This window comes from Caretta caretta, chromosome 6 (genome assembly GCF_965140235.1).
Source record: "Caretta caretta isolate rCarCar2 chromosome 6, rCarCar1.hap1, whole genome shotgun sequence".
NCBI classification, from domain to species: domain Eukaryota; kingdom Metazoa; phylum Chordata; order Testudines; family Cheloniidae; genus Caretta; species Caretta caretta.
The window spans coordinates 111,092,458-111,113,040 of NC_134211.1; the positions used below are offsets into that span (position 1 = coordinate 111,092,458).

General features: G+C 40.9%; 1 protein-coding gene across 7 annotated transcripts in view; it reads right to left on the bottom strand.

The window, feature by feature from the left end:
* Positions 1-20,583, bottom strand: part of CDC42BPB (CDC42 binding protein kinase beta) — a 133,823-nt gene that overhangs the window by 92,319 nt on the left and 20,921 nt on the right. For all 7 annotated transcript variants that reach the window (XM_075129888.1, XM_048852342.2, XM_048852340.2 and 4 more), the window contains exon 2: positions 6,365-6,456. In XM_075129888.1, the coding sequence (XP_074985989.1) occupies positions 6,365-6,456 (92 nt within the window). The remainder of the gene's footprint in view (positions 1-6,364; positions 6,457-20,583) is intronic.

Sequence of the window (20,583 nt, forward strand, 5' to 3'; positions counted from 1 at the left end):
CATTCCTTAACAACCCCTTCCTCAGACAGATGGATCCACTGCCATCACCAATAATGGCCAGGGGGGAGGAAGAATGTGAGGTCCATCAAATTCTTGATTCCCGACAGGTCAGAGGTAAGATCCAGTACTTAGTTGACTGCAAGGAATACAGGCCAGAGGAGCAATCCTGGGAGACCACAGAAAACATCCATGCCCACATCCTGTTACAGGAATTTCACCAACAGTACCGTGACAAACCAGGGCCAAGGGCCCCTAGAAGTAGCCCTAGGGGAGAGGGTACTATCAGGAGAACAGCTAGTTCCCAGCATGGTTGCTAGGCAACCCAGCAAGCTCTGTTTGGCCCAGTGAGCCTGCTCCAAAGAGTCAAGCTTCCTGACTGGGCAGGAGAGCCTGCGGCCTGCTACTTGAGCTTGCAGGGGCAGCTGCACAGCTGCTGCTCCATGTGTACCACACCCACAGCTGTGCTTGCCCTGCTCCTGCTTCCAGCCCTAGCTCCGGTCCCGTTCCAGCCATGCCTCCTGTCTGCTCCAGTCCAGTCTTTGCCTCCCAGTTCTGCCCCGGTCCTGAATCCAGTTTAAACCTTTAGCTTGGCTTCTCGACCCCGATTTCAGCTTCAACCTCAGCCTGGTACCTAACTCCTGGAGATACACTTGCCACTTCTCTGAACTGCCACTGCAACAACCATAGACGGTCCAGCTGCACCTATTGAGTAGGCTGCCCACACTCTGGTAGCTTACACTTGGGTTCCTAAATTGGGCACTTTTGAAACTTTTACCCTCTGTTATTAGGACAGTGATTCTTTTTCCTTTAAAGTCAATAGCAAAATTCCTATTGGCTGCAGTGGTGCAGGATCAGACTATTTCTTCATTGCTAAAAATATCACAAAACAAAGTTTAGTTGTACATCCGCCTCAGTACTAATATGTGACCTGCATTAACTTTAAGGAGAGTCACAAGTACAGCCAGAGAAGAAAAGTTCCTAAAGAGATACACAAACACCCTACTGAAAAGAAAGTCAGATACGAAGCATGCACGGGACTGGTTTAAGGCTATTTGGAGCCATAGACACACCCATCACAGGGCTGCCACATATGCCATCTAAGGGGTGAGTGTCAGGCCCTTCATGCAGGCTGGGACCACACTCCTCTCTAGAGCACTGCTTCCTGTTTCAAGTGGTCTGAGGTCTGTCCCACAGAAGCCTCAGCCCCATGCATCCCTCTGTGCAGGGTTGTCTGCCTACACCACCCCAGCAAAGCCAGAATAATAACAGTGATAGTGGCAGGCCTCCCACTAACCCATACACACTCCTCTGTTGGGAGGTCTTGGCAGCTCCCCCCCCCCCCGAGAACAGAAGGTAGGAATGGGGCAGTTAGCAACTCTTACAATTACTGTTTCAGACTAAGTGCAAACTCAGGAAGTCATCTTTACTGCATCAATTACACATTTTAAAGGTTTTCTTCACAACAAGCGCAAGAAACATTTTTTAAATGAAATCACAGGATTTAAGAACCCAGGGACCTAAACTTGTACCTATAGTGCACGTATGCATTCAATTTGGCCCTGAATGGACAGTAACTGATTGTTTAGCTTATACAGAAAGGAGAATAGATGGCCAGTGGGAATTACTGAAAGCTTGTTTCTTATTTCTAAAAATTTTCAAAATTTTTAAAGCTAACTTTCTATTAGCTTTAACCATCCTCTCACTTTCCCATTTCTCATTCATTACATGAATTTTCAACCGGGGTCCCATGAACAGGTGTCAGTAGATGGCAACCACCCTGGGCCTTTCTATATTGTTAGAAAGATCTTTCTAAATTGACAGGAAGATCTTGGTTACATGGGAAGAAGAGGAGGGAAAAGGGATGTCAATATGGTACAAGTTGAGAAGCACTGATTTATTACATCAGCTTGTTGCATCATGTCTTAAATTAGCCACCAATTCTGTATCTGTGCAGGCAAACCCATGTGGAGTCTCATTTAGCCTGAATATACTCTGAAGCAGGGGCCATGGCTTCCTTTTTTGCATAATGTCTAGCAAACTGCCTGACTGGGACCTCCAGGCATTATCGTAATAGAAATAATATTAAGACAAACAGTATAAAATCAGCAGCTTTGAAGCAAATGCAAACGTTCCTGTGTAAAACTATAGCAACTGAAGGTTTTCAGAAGTGTTCTGAAAAATTTTAAAAGTGGATATATCCATATTTTATATTCAACCATGGAATTCAATTTTCAGCCAGTTTTTTAATTTTAAGTCCAGTCTGTTTAGCTATTCAGCTTTTTTAATGTAAACATCTTTTCCTTCCTGATTAGTGTCATGTCCAGTAACTGCTGACAAAAATATAGATCAGAGCATGGTTTTAATTTGATACTGTAGAATGATATAGATTCTTCTTATACTCTTACATGCCTTTATATATATGTGTAAGAAGAATCTATATCATTCTACAGTATCGATGTAAGATTTTCTTATTTTAACACTAACTAGTTATTTATACTGATGTCAGAGGAATTAACTCTGTGTATTCCCTAGATTCCAATCATAGAATCATAGAATATCAGGGTTGGAAGGGACCTCAGGAGGTCATCTAGTCCAACCCCCTGCTCAAAGCAGGACCAATCCCCAATTAAATCATCCCAGCCAGGGCTTTGTCAAGCCTGACCTTAAAAACTTCTAAGGAAGGAGATTCTACCATCTCCCTAGGTAATGCATTCCAGTGTTTCACCACCCTCCTAGTGAAGAAGTTTTTCCTAATATCCAACCTAAACCTCCCCCACTGCAACTTGAGACCATTACTCCTTGTCCTGTCCTCTTCTACCACTGAGAATAGTCTAGAACCATCCTCTCTGGAACCACCTCTCAGGTGGTTGAAAGCAGCTATCAAATCCCCTCTCATTCTTCTCTTCTGCAGACTAAACAATCCCAGTTCCCTCAGCCTCTCCTCATAACTCATGTGTTCCAGATCCCTAATCATTTTTGTTGCTCTTCGCTGGACTCTCTCCAATTTATGCACATCCTTCTTGTAGTGCGGGGCCCAAAACTGGACACAGTACTCCAGATGAGGCCTCATCAATGTCGAATAGAGGGGAACGATCACGTCCCTTGATCTGCTCGCTATGCCCCTACTTATACATCCCAAAATGCCATTGGCCTTCTTGGCAACAAGGGCACACTGCTGACTCATATCCAGCTTCTCGTCCACTGTCACCCCTAGGTCCTTTTCCGCAGAACTTCTGCCTAGCCATTCGGTCCCTAGTCTGTAGCTGTGCATTGGGTTCTTCCGTCCTAAGTGCAGGACCCTGCACTTATCCTTATTGAACCTCATCAGATTTCTTTTGGCCCAATCCTCCAATTTGTCTAGGTCCCTCTGTATCCTATTCCTGCCCTGCAGTGTATCAACTACTCCTCCCAGTTTAGTATCATCCGCAAATTTGCTGAGAGTGCAATCCACACCATCCTCCAGATCATTTATGAAGATATTGAGCAAAACCGGCCCCAGGACCGACCCCTGGGGCACTCCACTTGACACCGGCTGCCAACTAGACATGGAGCCATTGATCACTACCTGTTGAGCCCAACAATCTAGCCAACTTTCTACCCACCTTATAGTGCATTCATCCAGCCCGTACTTCTTTAACTTGCTGACAAGAATACTGTGGGAGACCGTGTCAAAAGCTTTGCTAAAGTCAAGAAACAATACATCCACTGCTTTCCCTTCATCCACAGAACCAGTAATCTCATCATAGAAGGCGATTAGATTAGTCAGGCATGACCTTCCCTTGGTGAATCCACTCGTTTCTAATAAAGTTCCTACAGTATGTATGTAGTTTATAAGAGCAATAATATTAATGTGCAGTAATCCAGTTAAATTAAGATTTCCAGTACGTTGCTTTACACAGGACTTGGGTACTGTGGCATCTGAGCTATCTTAGCAAACAAGAGAGTCTATTTACGCTTGCATGGAGCTCCAACTTCTGTCTTTGACTACATTCCTGTTTTATGATGGCCATCATAATACCTCACACTTACTTAATAGTACACAGGGCTGAAGGATCCTTTCACCAGTGACAAGAATGAAGTATTCCATAGAAACTGGAGGGAGCTTAAGCCTTCAATTCTGCACACAAAAAAATCAACTTTTCATTTGAAAAAGTTTCTGTGATTGTGAAGGCAACCTTCCAAATACAAGAATATAAACCCACTGCAGTATTGTCTTCCTGAGTTTGTAGACCGATACCTAACTCCACTGCCTCTGTGGTTCTCATAGCTCTGACAAGCAGCTAAATGAAATTAAGATTGTCACTGCTGCTACCCAGGAACTTGTGGGCAGTAGCATGAAAAACTATACAGATGCATACAGTCCAGTTTCACATTCTTATTGTTTAGGAAAGCTCTAAGTGACAGCATAGGCAGATATTGTAGACTACATTAATGGAGACTAAAAACCCAAAATATGAGGCTGGAAAAACAACAGAGTAGCAAAAAAGCTCTGTCCTATCCTTTCTCACAGGAGACTTTAGAGAGGGAAAAGAAAGCTCCTTTGCCCCTACCTGAGCTAGATGAGGATAGAGATTCACAGGTATCTGACACCTACTAGCCAGGAGCTGATGGAACCCCCAACCAGAAATTTGAAACAATCCTTTGGCAGGACTGGTAGCACCCTTCCTAGCAGCTGGGGAGAATGGACAACTTATGTTGACAAATGGCTGCTCCCAACAAGAGTCTTTAGAGTTAAGAAAGCTACCCATAATGGGCTTCAGTAGACCTATAATCTATTTCTTCTCTCGTGGCCATGATCTACCCAGGATTAAATGAGCACTCCATACAGTCATATTTGCTTATGTTGTGACCATTACACAACTGATTGAGGTACTCAAGACATTGTAGGTGAAAATCTCCTCCAGAATTTGTCTTTTTTGATACTTGTTTAAGACTTGGGATTCAGAACTAAACAATTTCAACCAATTTTTCTGAGCATATACGTGCGTGTGCACACACTCACACACAAAACTCAAGATGAGTAATCTTCCTCACACTTGGTATATTTTATCAGCTACTACAGTAAAAGACTACCACTGAAATAATTCTTTTTTCTACAACCAAGTCAAGAGAGGTTACAAGATTCTTTTTTAACAAATACACTGGAAAACATTTTTGATCTATTTGTACTCATGACACAGCCTAAGACTTTTAGATCATATCAAATATCATTACAGTCATAGCCCTTTAAACTTGAACTGAAAAGTTCCTCATCTAATGCAGAACAAGAATCCGATCGATAGACTTATCCCACTTCCAACGCCCTTCTTTTTGAAAGCATCAGAAGAGCCGGCAACCAATTTATCAGATTAATCTGGTATATGTTTTCAAAGTTTCTTTATTGATTAATGCACTTGCTCTCTCTCTATCCATTTCCCTAAGGCAGACTTCTTGTTGCAATGCCTGTTTAGCCTGTAATAAATAAGAATGATTGAGGAGAAAAACTAGGTGGACCTTCTAGAATTGTCAGAGGGAAGCACACTGGTTTCCCTTCCTAATGTGAAAAGCAGCCAATTAGTCAACTATAGTACAGCCATCACATATGAAACATTAGAAGTGTTTTTGTAAGCATTTCCAGGAAACAGATGATTTACTAATGCATTCTCTTTCACAAAAGTATTGTCTCATTCCCAACAGTGTTCTACTGGAGCAGTGGATTCTGTCTGAGCTGTGTTGTCTGACCCCATAAATATACTGGTGGACACAGTCTTTCCCCAAGGCTTACCTTCTGAAACAGATTTTTTTTAATTCTCCACGATTGAGAGATGCTAAAAGGCATACGTTCAATATATGGCTGAAGGAGCTGTAGTTTGTTTCAAAATAGAATTAGCATGGTATTTCTTCTCTCCACTATAGAGAAAATCCACCAAACATTATGGTGAATTTGTCAACCAGCAGGTACTGTTCCCTGATGGATAGAATTGGTTGTACCTCTAGTCTCTTCAGACTGACATAATTCTGGAGCAAAAACTGATTTAGCTTTTAATTGACATCAGTTTCATAAAATAGGAAAACATATCCCTGGGCAGCTTCTTCCATAGTTTAAGTAATCCAATATTGTTAGAAAGTAAGTTGTCTAAAAAACCGAAGTATTATTAGCTGGTATGTCTTGGTTCCCAAGATCCCTATCACTACTGCATAGCTAATATTCCTCCATTAGAATTTTTTTGTAAATCATACCTTTCTACATTAACCCTTTTTCCTTATTATGACAGATACAGACCAGTTGCAGAAAAACAAATCCAACACATGCATATTATACAATATATTTTACCAATAACTAACATTGTTCAGAGTATCTAACGATGAATTGCAGACATCTTACCTCGCCAAATGCACCTCTTCCAATTACTTTTATAATTTCAAAGTCATCTCGATGAAGTTGCATTTCCTTCACCAATTGTGTAAATGGTTTTGCTGTTAAAAAAGTAAAAATTAAAATTATAACACATGGAAGTATAACAAATTAAAAATGAAATATCTACAGTTCTATGTCAAAGTTACTTTTAGAACTTTGGCTTTTCATCAAGAACATATGTTTAAAATATAAATATAAGCAACCCAAGAAAGATCTAGAAAATTAAGATGTAAAATACTGATTACACAGTGTACATCTACAGAATAATTTCAAACCTTTTTTAATAGAGATTATTTTTGCATTCCCCCTCTATCAACCATACACATACAAGGACATTTATTTAGTTCTCTAAAAATTATATGAAAATGTTGGAAATTTTTGCTTATGTTGACAGCTGATCGTAGGAGTAATAATGGAATTAGTCGGGCACTTAAATATTATCATAAAGCAGTCTATTGCCCTGTTGATAAAGAGCAGCCAGCACAAACACCCAAAAGTGCTCTGTAGGTTACTGTTTAAGTACTGACATAGAATACACATTCATACGAGGTTAGTTCACTGAAGATTTTATAATTTGATTCATCAACTAAGGATAAGCAAGTATATACAGGGCATGAGTTTTCTTAAATATTTCAGGAATTACGTATTGTTTCAGTGGGGAAGGTTAACGTTAAAGTTAAGTCAACTCTACCGGTAAACCAAGAAGAAAATTCAGTACACTATTTAGTCATCACACGGAAAGGAACCTTATTCAAAATGGTCTAACTTCATTTGCAATGATCAACTCAACCTCCACAAGCTAAATTTTTATAACCCACTTTCAGAGGACAGGTGCATACCGCACTCAAGAACAATAAAGTAATCTTCTCCCAGAATGCATGTGTCTGCTTTAGAACTTAGGCTTTTTTTGAGCTTTTGGCTCTTTTCTTCTATCAACAGTTATGGTGACTTGATTGGGGTCCCTGTTGGGATCTAGCTTTGAAGTCTGTAGCTTAGGAGTTAACCTGTGATCCCTAGACATACTCCCTTGATTTTTCTTACTTGTCCTACATAAACACTGAAACATTCAGCTACACCAGGGGTTCAGGACCACACAGGGGGTCCCGAGGTTATTACATGGGGGGGGGGTCATGAACTGTCAGCCTCCACCCCAAACCCCACTTTTTAACCAGCATTTATAATGGTGTTAAATATATAAAAAATGTTTTTAATTTATGGGGGGGGGGGGCGCGCACTCAGAGGGTTGCTATGTGAAAGGGGTCACCAGTACAAAAGTTTGAGAACTACTGAGCTACACTATATGTAGGAGATTCCCCCCCCACTCCCCCGTAATGTAGAATACCGATATTAAAGGGATTCCTTGCATTGTGCATACATGAGGATCCGAGTTCTAGATAATAGGCTCTGTATTTTCACCATTTAACCTGGTAAGTATTAAGAAAAGAAAGACAAAGAAAGGAGAGAAAAAGTTTAACTTGGTGCTGACTGGACTATGAAAGAACTACTTGAGGTCGTCTAGAGATTTTATTACTGTCTCTGCTTGAATTTGTAAAAGATAAAATTTCCCTTCTTTCCACCACACCATAAAACACACTTTATTGGTAATTATTAGACATAGAAATTTCAACCCCAACAAAACTTATTTTCACCTGTAACAGGATGAAGCACCACACATCAACTATCACTGGTTTTGACTGAGCCCAGACTCAGATTTAGCTGTAAAAAGCTGACATCACAGCATAAGTAATATAATAACCCAAATAGAATTCCTTAGAGGAAAAGGTGGCTGCAGTAGATGATAGTTTTGTGTCCAGAATCTGAAATCTGACAAATATGTAGGATGAGCACAGATCTGAAAGTCCCAATTGCAGATTATAGTACTGTAGTTAGGTTTAACCAAGGAAAACCAAATTCTCAAACCAAAAATTGATCTACTGTCTAATAAAATAAGAGAAAATCTCTCTATTGGAGAACTGCTAAATTCCCCTGTTGGTACCTGGGACAACTCTGTGTAGAAAAGTTGGATGTTTTTACCCATAGCCACGACCTCCATTCAGTTTGATGGTACTACCCCTTCTTCCAAACAAGGAAACTGAGGATCAGAACCCTCAATTCACAGTTCTACTGATATGTACCTCCGCATGAGACAAATATCTAGAACAACACATCCTGATCTCAATTGGGGCTGGTAGACACTACCGTAAACACAGTTCAAGGGGCAATTCCTCAGCAAAACTCCACTGAAGTCAATGGAGCGAAACCAATTCACATCAGCTGAGGATCTGAACCAATAAGTAGTAGTACTGATAATTTTAAAAACTGCAGCAAGCTGGAGATCTAATGCATGAAGGTTCTTCTGCAAGATTCTTCACTGACTATTTGCCTCTCCTGCTGAAAAATGAACCTCCACTTACTTAAATAATACATCCTGGAGCTCTGGTTATTATTTGGTACCAGCAGAACTCAGATCACTGTGGGAAGACAGTTATATTTTTTACTATGGACACTATTCAGTTTGAGAACATATTACAATGGTTGGTAAAGAATTTGGACAAACATACTCCAGCAGCAGACTAACCAACGTAAGAAAAGCTGTCTGTAACATCATCAAGAATTTTCTTGGAAAGTTATTTTATTGCTTTATTTTGGACTAGAACGTTGTTTATATCTGCATGTACCTTTGCTTTTATGTTGGATTGCACACTAGTTATTTCTTTATGATATTAAATTGAAATATCTTCCAATTTTCTTGTCTTGGTTCTACTTTTACATGTTTTTAGTGCCCCATCCCCCCAGGGATGTGATTTAGTAGCATGCATATGCCTGGTAAGATTAGGAGATGAGTAGGAACTTGTTCTGTAATGTATGGTTAGGTTGCCTCCACTGTACTCATCAGGATGATGCATTGTGACATACCAACCACTGTGCTATTTTTATTATTGAAAAGATCTTTAGGCTTTTTCATTCATAGGCCACAACGCATGTTACAAAGGAAGGCAAGTGTCAATCTCCATTCTATAAATAGGGAAACCGATAAGAGTTCTCTCTATAGATCTGGTATGAGTTAAGTGCACTGTTCTACTTTTTTATATCTAATTTTGATTACGTAAATTGGAAATGGCCTTATGATAAATATTGAAATAAAGGTAATACATTATGAAGTATTTCATATCATTAAATGGTAGCATGAATTATGGTATGGATTACTAACTTTTGTTACTCATATTGCTGTCAGGGTGGCATTATCTGGACTGTTTATGCATGAATGTATTTTTAAGGCTTTGTAAAGCGTGACCAGAACTTGAGATGTGCACTCTATATACTACAAAGTTTGAATAAATATATTTCTTCCCTCCCTCAAACTGTTGCCCAATTATTTTATTTATATAAATAAGAGTGTGTGTGTGTGTGTGTGTGTGTGTGTGTGTATCACCTAGGAGGCCTAGCTGTGGATCAGGATCCCACTGTGCTAGGTGCTGTACAAACACAGAATAAAAAAAAAAAGTCCCCATCCCAAGGAGTTCACAATCTAAGAACAGAGACAGATGGATATTTATTCAGAGAGATGGGGGAGCACAAAAGATGTACCTATGTTTTGATATCCAATAAGTAATAGGTGTCTTTTATGAGGTCTTGTAGGAGAAGGCATTAAATTTCAGAAAATAAGTCATATATGCTTTCAGACCATAACACATACTACATATTTTTATTGATATTGTCATAAATGTATGAGTATGATAATCCTAACATACCCTACTTTCAAGTTAAACAACTTTTCCATCACACATACCATTATCCACTTCCCCGCCACACCAGAGAATTTCAAGGAATTTTCTTTCCTTCCTTCTTAGGATTATGGGAGATTAGGGTTAGAAGAGACCTCAGGAGGTCATCTATTCCAACCCCCTGCTCAAAGCAGGACCAACCCCAGCTAAATCATCCCAACCAGGGCTTTGTCAAGCCGGGCCTTAAAAACCTTCAAGGAAGGAGATTCCACCACCTCCCTAAGTAACTCATTCCAGTGCTTCGCCACCTTCCTAGTGAAATAGTTTTTCCTAATATCCAACCTAGACCTCCCGCACAGCAACTTGAGACCATTGCTCCTTGTTCTGTCATCACTGAGAACAGCCTAACTCCATCCTATTTGGAACTCCCCTTCAGGTAGCTGAAGGCTGTTATCAAATCCTCCCTCACTCTTCTCTTCCGTTAGGGGTTGTCTACACTTACCAGAGATCAATGCATTGCTGGCCGCTTTAGCGGGTCTAGTGAAGACCTGCTAAATCGACCGCAGATCGCTTTCCCATCAACTCCTGTATTCCACGTGAATGAGAAGCGCAAGGGGAGTCGACGGGAGAGCATCTCCCGTTGACATAGCATAGTTTGGACCCCGTGGTAAGTAGATCTAAGAATGTCGACTTCAGCTATGTAGCTGAAATTGCATAACTAGACTGATCTCCACCCGCAGCGTAGACAAGGCCTCAGCCTCTCCTCGTAAGTCATGTGCCCCAGCCCCCTAATCATTTTCATTGCCCTCCACTGGACTCTCTCCCTTTTTGTCCCCTTCCTTTCTGTATTGGGGAGGGGGCAAAACTGGATGCAGTACTCTGGATGTGGCATCATCAGTGTTGAATATAGGGGAATAATCATTTCCCTTGATCTGGTGGCAATGCTCCTACTAATGCAGCCCCATATGCCGTTAGCCTTCTGGGCAACAAGGGCACACTGTTGACTCATATCGAGCTTCTTGTCCACCGTAATCCCCAGGTCCTTTTCTGCAGAGCTGCTGCTTAGCCAGTCCATCACCAGCCTGTAGCAGTGCATGGGATTCTTCCATCCTAAGTGCAGGACTCTTGTCCTTGTTGAACCTGATACGATTTCTTTTGGCCCAAACCTCTAATTTGTCTAGGTCACTCTGGACCCTATCGCTCCCCTCCAGTATATCTACCTCTTCCCCAAGCTTAGTGTCGTCTGCAAGCTTGCTGAGGGTGCAATCCATCCCATCATCCAGATCATTAATGAAGACGTTTAACAAAACTGGACCCAGGACTGACCCCTGGGGCACTCCACTTGATACTGGCTGCCAACTAGACATCAAGCCATTGATCACTTCCCATTGAGCTCGACAATCTAGCCAGCTTTCTATCTACCTTATAGTCCATTCATCCAGTCCATACTTCTTTAACTTGCTGGCAAGAATACTATGGGAGACCGCATCAAAAGCTTTGCTAAAGTCAAGGTATATCACGTCCACCACTTTCCCCATACCCACAGAGCCAGTTATCTCATCATAGAAGGCAATCAGGTTGGTCAGGCATGACTTGCCCGTGGTGAATCCAGGCTGACTGTTCCTGACCACCTTCCTCTCCTCCAAGTGCTTCAAAATGGATTCCTTGAGGATTTGCTCCATGAATTTTCCAGGGACCAAGGTGGGGCTGACTGGTCTGTAGTTCCCCGGATTCTCCTCCTTCCCCCCCCCCTTTTTTTTTTAAAAGAAGATGGGCACTGTATTTGCCTTTTTCCAATTGTCCCGGACCTCCCCGACCACCACAAGTTTTCAAAGATAATGGCCAATGGCTCTGCAATCTCAGACAACTCTCTCAGCACCCTTGGATGTATTGCATCTGGCCCCATGGACTTGTGCATGTCCAGCTTTTCTAAATAGTCCTTAACCTGTTCTTTCACCACTGAGGGCTGCTCACCCCCTCCCCATACTGTGCTGCCCAATGTAGCAGTCTGGGAGCTGACTTTGTCTGTGAAGACCAAGGCAAAAAAAGCATTGAGTACTTCAGCTTTTTCCATACCATCTGTCACTAGGTTGCCTCCCCCACTCAGTAAGGGTCCCGCAATTTCCCTGACCTCCTTGTTGCTAACATACCTTGCCCTACTATAATCATTTAAGCAGCTATTTCTTGTTTGTGCAAAAAGGAAATGTAGCTTGAGTAAATGAAATGCACTTTCAGATGCTGTGAACATGGGGATGTGGTTTAAGTTATTCAGAGTTGGTAAATTCTTAAGTAGATTCAAAGTAGCAACTTTTGAGATTTGTTTCGGCAAGGTACACCACACAAAATTAGCAGCAAACTAAAAAAAGTAAAGTTTTTTTTTTATTATACTAATCTAATTTTAACAATCCCAGCAAATCCATCGAAAGAATTTTTCAACCTTTTCAGTTATAGAAGAATATATTTTCATTTTCTCCTTTACACAAAGTATGGTGGAGTATTGTGAGAAAATCAAAATTCATGTCACAAAGTATACGGTTGATACAGAAAGTAGGTGCATATCTAAAACAAGGATCTTGTAACAAAGTTTCAGAAGCCATATTCAACTTACAATAGTAACACCCCACAGTCTGATTTGTCTGAACTTAAGCTCACCTGCCTGCTTCTTCACCACACTCCTTATACCATCTACCTAGAGAAATAAACCTAAGTGTGCTTGGCACCATGAAAGACAAGTAGAAAGCCCTTTTCCAGAGGAGTTTATAGCCTAAAGAAATAGGACACAAATCAGAGATACACACCAGGCAATATAAAGGATGTTTCCGTCTTTGGGCCTTTCATTGATATATGGTAGAGGCAGAGAGGGGGGTGTTTTTGAAGGGGAAGGATGAAGAGGATACGGAAACATTTTTACTTAAACTCCCTTAACTTTTCTTCATTCTTGACTTCAAGAATGTAGGTTCCTGTTTGCCCTCACTGCACCCTTTCAAAAGAAACAACAACATTCCTGTGATATTGCTATTAGTACAATACTTAGACAGGTTTAACAAGTTACAGTATGTATACATGTATCCCGGGCTTGAAAAATGTATCCACCACTTGGGAGCCCAAGACCAGCTTACTATTCAGGGTGAAAAATACCTGCTCCTCCTCATTCCCTCTCACCAATCTACTCCTCCTGCAATTTAAAGAAATAAACCTGTACTGTATTTAATTGCATAGTGTCAATCAGAGCTCCAATATATTTTACAAAGTGTAACTGTTTCTTTTATTTCTTAGCTGACTTTATTATTGGAAAGGGGAAAAAAAAGTATTGTGGTATATCTTTTTCTGTGATTTTATCTTGTGTTCTCTTTTCTCTCTCTCTCTTCCTCTGCCCCATATATTACTTTTTCCCCTAAACTGTATTGTGTCCTCTGCTGCCTCCTCCCATATCCCCCCGTTATTTGCTGACTGTCCCACGTACTCCTCAACCCACTTGTCATATACACAAACACCCTATTCTAATTTTCTGGTTGATCCCACAATGTTTTTCATACACCATGCTCTGTCCCCTATCCACTCAAACATATACACTATAAGTCTTGAAAAAATGTATCAGACAGCTAGAGCTAAAGCACTAGTCTAAGGGGCCTTACTGTCCAAGAGCAATGCCCATTTTTTATCGTCTATTGCAGAAGCACCTGGAGACCCTGGTCCTATGGTGCTAGGCACCAACAAACAAAGACATGGTTCCTCATGCCCTTTTCTCAGCAGTAGTGGATGAGAGGACTGTAACTTTGGGGTATGCTTGGATTTCTACCCCAACTTTTATAGCCTTCTTTTAGTAAGTGTCTGATAAATTAGAAGCCCTCCCCCTCTGGCTGACAGAGGGAAAGAGAGACAGATCCTGTCTTCTCGCTGAATTTTCTTCCCTCCAGCCACAAAGCCTCCAGGCTGCTGCACAGGGTCTTTATTAATCTACTCCTCTACTGACCTCTTGTTTTTCCATTTCTTACTTAAGGAAAGAAATAGTGCCTGCCTCTGATTTCCCATCAATTTGCAAAGCTGCAGCAGAGTCAAACCGACTAGACTCTGCCTACAGGGTTCTGAAGAACTGCGGTGAAGATTATCCATTTCCACCCTCCGCTTTCCAGAGCCCGAGTAATAGCCATGGCTCTGAAAGGACATTTTAATACAACTTGCTTATATCAAAAAGTATATTGCAATTCATCTCTGAATTGGGAATTTCACTGACTACTTATTTATGTTAATCACATTGATTGAAATTCAAATAAAATACTCCACTGACAGCAGAAATGATTACGTTCCTCTGGATATCAATTAGTAGCACTTCCTGCAATCACCTATAATATTTACTAGATTATCAGAAGTAATCAACTACTAACTGAATTTATAAAGTCACTGGTTATTTCTGGAATATAATTTTCCGATTGAAATAGCGTGGGCAGGAAAAATTGTTTAAGTTTCCATTAGGATGTGTTAAGGAAAGATTTGTTTTGAGTCCTGCCCAGTTTCAGGAAAGTCTTTTGAACGAGATGTAAAATGAAGTTCCTCACCATTTATGATCAAAACATCCCATGGCACTTTTCATAATCCCAATCACCTGATCAAATCACATTTGTGTTATTACATTCTGCTTACATGAAAACCCTATACAGATTCAAGTGGATATAGGATCATTCTTTACTTTTTGACCTAAACCATTTTGTAATTTGTGGTGGGTTATTAAACAGATGCTGTATTTTACCTCAGAAGTGGCTGTGTGTCAGTGATGAGAGAAACTATTCTGTATTTAAAGTCTGTATACCAGTTTACAGAAGAACTCTGGAATGAAAGATGCTATGTACACAAGATATAGTTATGGCCATGCTGGAGCAGAAGGCCATGTTATTAAAAAGTGGTCCAAAACAAAAAGTATGGCCATCATGGCAGTAATCTCATAAGCAAAACTAATCAGATATGCTGGCAGAATCTCAAAAGTCAACATCAGACATTAAGTTTTCTTTCACCTTGACACAGCAACTATGTTCATTGCTATCTACTGAGTGCACTTTTTTGCACAAAAAACCTGTAATATCCATACACTGTAGCACCATGCAGAAGAAATTAATCTGCAGCAGTACCCTGGTATCTGCCAGCTTGCTAATGAACGATACTGCTGAACACTAACAGTTGGCTGGCTGCCTGCCTGCCTGTCCCATTCACTGCCTTCTACACCCAAAATGAAAAGAAATCGAGAAAGATCAAGAGTTATGCCGGCAAGTACTAAAGAATTAAAGATGGTTCTAAACAGTCAATGTAACAATATGCCAATTTAATTCCAGCCAAATCAATCTAGCTTCTTTTGGAGAATTGGACAGTAGCAGTATCAAAAGAAGGGGGGGGGAAATAAGAACAACATTTTTGGCTTACTATACATAAGGACAAATGCCAATTGTCTACTTGCGATATTATTTAAATGCACTAAATAGCAGATCACGTAAGAAAAAATAATTGTTAGGGGACAAATAAATCACATGGGAGCCAGAAACACAACAGTATGTGGGAAAATAGCACATACCTCAGATTTTTTTTTTTTACCTGGGGTTGGCTCATGGAGTTTCACAGATAAAGTGCACTGCATAAGAAGCTTTTCATCGCGTTCACTTTATTCCATGGCAGTGATGCTCAATGGAGAAATGTATAAATTTAAAAAGAATTTATCTTCTTCTCTGTCTCAGACCCCAAGTTTTTAGATTTAAGTTTGTTTTGGAAAAAGGAACAATTATAACAGGACCAGGAACAAGATGATGTATAGTGGTCTGAGACTATAGGAAGCAATATGGCATTCCTGGCTGCACTAAACTAAGGCTATGGCTACACTACGAGGCTTTTAGCAACACAGCTGAGCTGCTAAAAGGCGCACAATGTAGCTGCTGTTTGTCGGCAGGAGAGCGCTCTCCTGCTGACATAAAACTTCCACGCCCCACAAGCAGCAGCGGCTGACAAAAGCGCTGAGCACACCAGTGCTTTTCATCAGTAAAACTTCTATAATTCAGGGCGTGTGTTTTTTTAACACCCCTGAAGGACAAAAGTTTTGCTGACGAAGTGCCAGTGTAGACAAACCCTAGGAAAACCTGAAGGGCATAAAGACCCTTCTCATGAGTTTGATGCAACCTCACAATGCTTAATCAATATGGATTCTTCACACACACACACCAGTTTGTGAGCATATAACTTAACACAAGAAGAAAGACTGAACAAGAAAGTCTACATTATTCTAATTAAGTGCTTGACAGAGAAAATTGACACCTACTAGCTTGAGGCAACTATAGAAGGAAGAAACTTCTACCCCAACCCTGATCAGATTCTAGACATCCACTCTCTCCAACATGGCTGCTGAAGAATGGTGGCAGGGTGTTCCATTTCTCATATCTGCTTTTGGCTAGTCAACATCCAATGCCTTTGGAACTCACCATCAATTGCTGGAGAATAGGGACACTCCCTAGTTCTCCAGTCTCCACACCTCATAAAATAAAGAGCCTTCCCATTCGCCTCAATCCTTGCCTGGCTGCTTGTAAAAAAAAAGGCCTTGCTCCACACTTAGTCTTCTATACTATCCATATTTTGGGGAGAAAAGATGGGGGGGGGGGGGGGAGAAATGTGTCCTCCATGAGAGTTCTACCCACTTGAACTGCTGACAGTTTTTCCAAACAGCACAAGTATGAAGTTTAGAAGGATTCTCAGTCGTCTTCCCATAAGATACTGAGCAGCAATTATAGAGCCAGAAAAGATTTCCAAGCATATAGTGGGGAGCACCTTCCAAAGGTACAGTGACAGTATGATCAGCTATTAGAGTTTCATGTCTACCTGTTCTATTCTGCACAGCATTTGTGAAAGCAAGGTGCTTAACAGACTGAACTGAGGCAGCCTGCGAGCCTTGCTGCAAACCACATAGTGATGCTGTGATTGTTGGGGATGCCGCCTGTGCCGCCTGTACCAAGTGTGCAAGACAAATCAAAGATGCTTTGTATTCAGATTTCACAAACACAGAGCAGAATGGAGGTTGACTGAAGCTTGAAAGAGGCACAGTAAAATATTAGCATTTGATGCTTATTGTTTCTTGTGGTGGTGGTTGGAGGCAGCAAAATGGATCTGCCCTCCTATAACAGTGTTTACATTTATCATGGCTTTACATTTGTGATTTTTGGTGCAGACATTATGAGCAGAACTATTATCTTTTTTCTATTAGCTTTTCATTAATTTTTTAAAATATACAGAGAGAAAATAAAGTATACATCAGCTTCCCATAGTATATTAACTGTTTGCTACCGAACTTTAGTGATACTTGAAACATGGATATAATGTGGTTAAATATAAATTTATTTGTATAAACTGTATTACACAATTTACAAAGACAGAATTTATCAAAATCTAATTCAAGTAAAATTTTAAAATAAATAGATGCAAAATTAAGGAGGGGGGTAGAGACAGGAAAGGAAGGAAGTGGTCAGAGAGGAGGGAGAGACAAGAAGGGGTCCCCTGGATTTAATAGGATCATTTAGATACTTCCAGGAAAGCATGCCATACCTGAGAATTTCTCTTTGGTATTTCTGTTACAGTATACAATTTGTTCCATGGTGACCAAGCTTATGAGGCCTATAGTCCTAAATTGTTGATCATTTTTTGGATTACCATTTTTATAGCACTAGTCTTTTAGCAATTAGTGCTCTGGTAAGCCAAAGATTTTCAAAAATTTATTCAACTGCCAATTAACATCCATTAGCTTTAAAATTACATGTTTAGCTTGTAACACAATTTTATTTGATAGGAAAAAATTAACTGCAGTTAAGTTCTACCCAAAACATACTGTCATAGGAGCATTCCCAGAGCATATGGATTAAGCTGGCGCTGTGACTCAGCAGGTGCTAGCATTTGACTGATTTAGTTTTGAACAGTCAGAGAGGGGTCCAATGATTTTCTGCTGAATTAATCTTAAATGGAGGCCCAAGGAACAGGACGGATCTTGAGGGTAAACCCAAGCATGCCTGATGATCTGTAAACATGCAGAAAAATGCTAAAAAACAACTTTATTTAAACACTCCAAACATACAGGCCTGCTGAAATAGATAATGATGTAAAACCCCACATAAAAACAAGACATGGTTTCTGAGCCACAGGGACAGGAAGAAACTGGCCTAGGATTCCTTTGTCTGGCTGTTCGACAGGGTTAGAATGCGTCACGGGAATAAATAAGAGGAAGCAGGCGAGTATCAGGCAGTCCATTACGGGCTACTACGATCACACCACTATGCTGAGGAGCTGGTAACTGATGAACAGGGGCCTATGAATAGGATAATACAAGTTGCTTCTGGCCCTGCACATACTTCCTCAGAAGTTTACAGTGAACTCTTGCTCTTGCTGCTCTATTCGGCTACCATGATCGATATAGTCGGCCATTGCTTGAGTCTTCTTCACTAAGCTGACATTCAAAAAAAATTCAGTTTGTTCTTCACAAAGTAACTCTGTTAGAATCCCTTTGCAGTTTGTCTGAAGGCAGACACACAGATCTTCTCTTATTCTTCCAGTTTCAGGCTGGTTAAGCATTCTGTGTTCCAGCACACCTACTCCCTCTCCTGCTTTATGATACTGCAGTATTTCCTAGTCATAACCCTCTTGCAGAAGCAGTCACTGAAATGTAAAATAAGGAGGGGTTAATAGGCTTACTTATGGTACAGGCATCCATATCACAGAATATGGTAAAAGTTATTTAATTTTGAATTTTGGTGGTTTATTAGGCACTCTGTCCTTAGATGTGAAGTAGTAAGGATATAAATCTAAATATCTTCCAAGTTTTAAATTGACTTTTGGTGAAACTGGTTCAGAGGGCAATAGGAGCAACATGCATTCAGTACAAAGGATCTAACAGGTGAAAGATTTATATCCAAGACTCCAATCAAGGGAAAGGAAGGACCTAATGAAGTGAGCAGGGGCAAGGATAATAAGTCTGCAGTTGAGCGACTCTCACAGATGGTAACAGTGAACACTTAGGGACTGGAAAAGTATAGGGTATGTCTACACAGGGATAAAAGCCCCTTGGTGTGGCCACAACTGGCTCTGGTCAGCTCATTCTGGCTTGTGGAGCTAAAATTGCTGTGTAGACATTCAGGCTTGGGCTGGAACCTGAACTCTGGGACCCTCCATCCTCACAAGGTACCAAAAAATGTCTACACAGTAGTTTTCAGCCCCAAAGCCTGAGCCCCATGAGCTGAGTCAGCTGAACTGGGCCAGTCACAGGTTTTTTATCCCCCATGTAGACATATCCATAGTGAGCTTCGGGGGGGGGGGGGGGGGGCGCAGATGAAGAAGTTAGCATTACCCAATAAATCTGATTGCCAACTAGAGCACTGGCTTTACCAAAGATGATATGAGATCATTCAAGAGAACCAGGGAAAAATTATAGCTCAAGTAGTATGCTCTCTGCTAGACTAAGGACACAGCCTTGTTGGCTGGCAGCGAGTTTGGACAAAACCATTATTCCACCCCTCTCTGCCTGTGGCTGATGCGGAGCAGCGTGCTATCAAGGAATGCTTATGCCTGTGCTTCCAGCAGAATGACATGTAATCACAACTAGATATGAGCAGATAGCCAAACAGATGCACTAGTCTGATGTACAGGCTGACAGCTTCAGTGTAGTATACATACCTGGGGGAGGGGAGACATGACACCTAATACGTATCTTATTGCAATTAAATACCCTTGTTTTAACTTTTTCTATACTTAATCATAGATAAGTACGGTCTGTAATCTGGGGGAAAAAGGGGGAGGGGAAGAAGGGCAAACGAGAAAGCTGCCAAACCCGAAGTGTCAGAGAGAGAAAAAAAAAAACATTGCTACATGTACTGTTGCAGCGCCATGAATCTGGAGGGGGAGGATGCTTATGTCCTCTTACGAGGATGCATCCCCAGTCATGCTGACATTCTTTAGGACATCTAGCGCACAAGCATGAAAGAACGTCAGTAATAATGAGAATAGAGAATATACCTTGTGTAGCAGTCCTCATCTTCTCCTTAGCTTGCTCATCCATAATCTCTAGAGTCCAAGATCCTAGGAGGAGGTCTTGTGATTCTGGAAGAGTCAAAAGGCATCTCCAGGTCCTGGTTCACCTCTGTGCTTCACATGGTTCTGAAAGGCAGCATTCTCCTCCCTCTATCTTGGTTCCTCAACAACCCGGTGCCAGATGCCTCCAAGAAGCTGTGACCCTAAGAACCCATCAATGCCAGCTGGCAAAGGGTATATTGTTCTGTAACAGCAACTCTTGGCAGGCCTGATAAACTCATTACAGCCAGCACACCACTTTCACAATATTTATCCATAAAGAAAATAATGTAAGGTCTCTAATAAAAGCTTATGTCATAGTGATCCTCAATCATTGCATGCTGTATGTACGGATAATACTTAAGGAGTTGTGTATATGCACTG